The sequence below is a fragment of the Chiloscyllium plagiosum genome, chromosome 50, assembly GCF_004010195.1.
Source record: "Chiloscyllium plagiosum isolate BGI_BamShark_2017 chromosome 50, ASM401019v2, whole genome shotgun sequence".
NCBI lineage: Eukaryota > Metazoa > Chordata > Chondrichthyes > Orectolobiformes > Hemiscylliidae > Chiloscyllium > Chiloscyllium plagiosum.
Genome location: NC_057759.1, coordinates 1,830,965 through 1,832,876, shown reverse-complemented (window position 1 = coordinate 1,832,876; position 1,912 = coordinate 1,830,965). Strand labels below are relative to the sequence as shown.

At 52.8% G+C, this 1,912-nt stretch overlaps 2 protein-coding genes and 1 long non-coding RNA gene across 3 annotated transcripts in view; 1 reads left to right on the top strand and 2 right to left on the bottom strand.

Annotated features, from left to right (window-relative positions):
- Positions 1–718, bottom strand: part of LOC122544485 — a 4,366-nt gene extending 3,648 nt beyond the window's left edge. Inside the window, exon 1 of the mRNA XM_043683725.1 lies at positions 265–718. Within this exon, the coding sequence (XP_043539660.1) occupies positions 265–665 (401 nt within the window). The 5' untranslated portion in view covers positions 666–718. The remainder of the gene's footprint in view (positions 1–264) is intronic.
- Positions 719–827: 109 nt separating this feature from the next.
- Positions 828–1,912, top strand: part of LOC122544667 — an 8,348-nt gene continuing 7,263 nt past the window's right edge. Inside the window, exon 1 of the long non-coding RNA XR_006310429.1 lies at positions 828–1,313. This is a non-coding gene — a long non-coding RNA (uncharacterized LOC122544667). The remainder of the gene's footprint in view (positions 1,314–1,912) is intronic.
- Positions 1,295–1,826, bottom strand: LOC122544611 (histone H4). The gene has a single exon (XM_043683930.1). It carries the CDS (start codon positions 1,797–1,799, stop codon positions 1,488–1,490), a length of 312 nt encoding a protein of 103 aa, XP_043539865.1. The 5' UTR covers positions 1,800–1,826; the 3' UTR covers positions 1,295–1,487.

Here is a 1,912-nt window from a genome sequence, read left to right as displayed (position 1 = left end):
TGATGTTAAAATTATATTTCACAATGTCATAATAAATTCTGCGAACACGGGAGATCTCATTAGATAGGACTTCACTGCCCATGTCAATATCGCTTATAACTCATTCCGTACTTACTTCCTGTTTTTTTTATAATTACAATATTAATACAACCCATCGTTTCCTGCTCCCTCTGGATGGTTTAGTGGCTCTGAAAAGAGCCGTTGTGTTTTTCTCTTACACTCAGGGTGAGTATGCAGGGCCGGCCATACTCCGTTTAGGCGCGCTCCCCGCGGATCCGGCGGGCCAGCTGGATGTCTTTGGGCATGATGGTGACCCGCTTGGCGTGGATGGCACACAGATTGGTGTCCTCAAACAGTCCCACCATGTAAGCCTCGCTGGCCTCCTGCAGGGCCATCACCGCCGAGCTCTGGAAGCGCAGGTCGGTCTTGAAGTCCTGAGCGATCTCTCGCACCAGGCGCTGGAAGGGCAGTTTGCGGATCAGCAGCTCGGTGGATTTCTGGTAGCGGCGGATCTCCCGCAGAGCCACCGTGCCGGGCCTGTAGCGATGAGGCTTCTTCACTCCGCCCGTGGCCGGAGCGCTCTTGCGGGCCGCTTTGGTCGCCAGCTGCTTGCGGGGAGCTTTCCCTCCGGTGGATTTGTGCGCTGTCTGCTTGGTCCGAGCCATTCTCCTCAACTCGCAGTTACACACAGACACAGGCTGCTGCTGTCAAGGCTGAGGCTGCTGCGGTGCTACCTGTTTACGGGAATGGAGAGTCCGCCCTAGAGCTGGGATTGGATACAGCCCTGTCCCTCAGCCCACAGAGAAACAGCTTTGGAAGGGACAGAAAAGGCAGGAAAAGAATTGTTGGAGGCTGATCGGATAACGTGAAATGACAGTTGGTCAATTGCAAAATGCCCGCTGAATTCACCCTCTCAAACCCTGAAATCAAATAACATATTAAGACATATTACGCCACTCGTTCGCAACACAGATGCTTTATAGTAATCGATTAAAGCTTAGTTAGCAATCAGCCCGGACAAAAGGGGGAATTATTGTCTTATGTCTGTTACAGGCAAGAGGAAAGGCGGGGTTTAAAACAGCCCAGTCAAACTGAACAGCCGAACGTCTACCCACCGCGAATCAATCTAAACAACGCTGCCGCTGTTGAAATTGTACCACGATAAAATAACAGAAGCTCACCGAATCGATATTTTATTTCAACCAGATTATCATCAGCCGAAACAACTTCATGGCCGCCTGAACGGTCTGTAACAGGCACATGGACAGAGCATGCTCTGAAAACATACGCTGTGTCCCAGCATCACAACTCATGTAAGTATCGTTTCTGAAAGGGTCATGTCTGGGCAAAATGACACGTTATAGAACCGTTACACTATCCCTCCTTATGCGCTGCCTTCTCCGTCCTCAGGTCTCCGCTCTCTATCGGAGAGTTTGGGTGGCTCTGAAAAGAGCCTTTGGGTTCGCTGGAAAAGGGTCGCTTCATCCTCAGCCGCCGAATCCATAGAGAGTGCGGCCCTGGCGTTTCAGAGCGTACACCACATCCATGGCGGTGACTGTCTTGCGCTTGGCGTGCTCAGTGTAGGTGACCGCATCCCTGATCACATTCTCCAGGAAAACCTTCAGCACCCCGCGGGTCTCCTCGTAGATCAAGCCCGAGATGCGCTTGACCCCGCCACGGCGAGCCAGGCGCCGGATGGCTGGTTTCGTGATGCCCTGGATGTTATCACGGAGCACTTTCCGGTGCCGCTTCGCTCCGCCTTTTCCCAGGCCTTTACCTCCTTTGCCTCTTCCAGACATCACGCTTCTTCACTCCAATCGCTGCCGAATGAGAGCCGAGCTGCCTCCCCTTCCTTTTTTATACAACCCGGCCCGACCTGGCTGAGAAAGAGCTGACAGAGAGTGAGAGGCGG

What these genes read in the sequence shown, in the direction of transcription:
- LOC122544611 (XM_043683930.1), bottom strand. Translation starts at nt 1,799, where the DNA reads ATGTCTGGAAGAGGCAAAGGAGGTAAAGGCCTGGGAAAAGGCGGAGCG.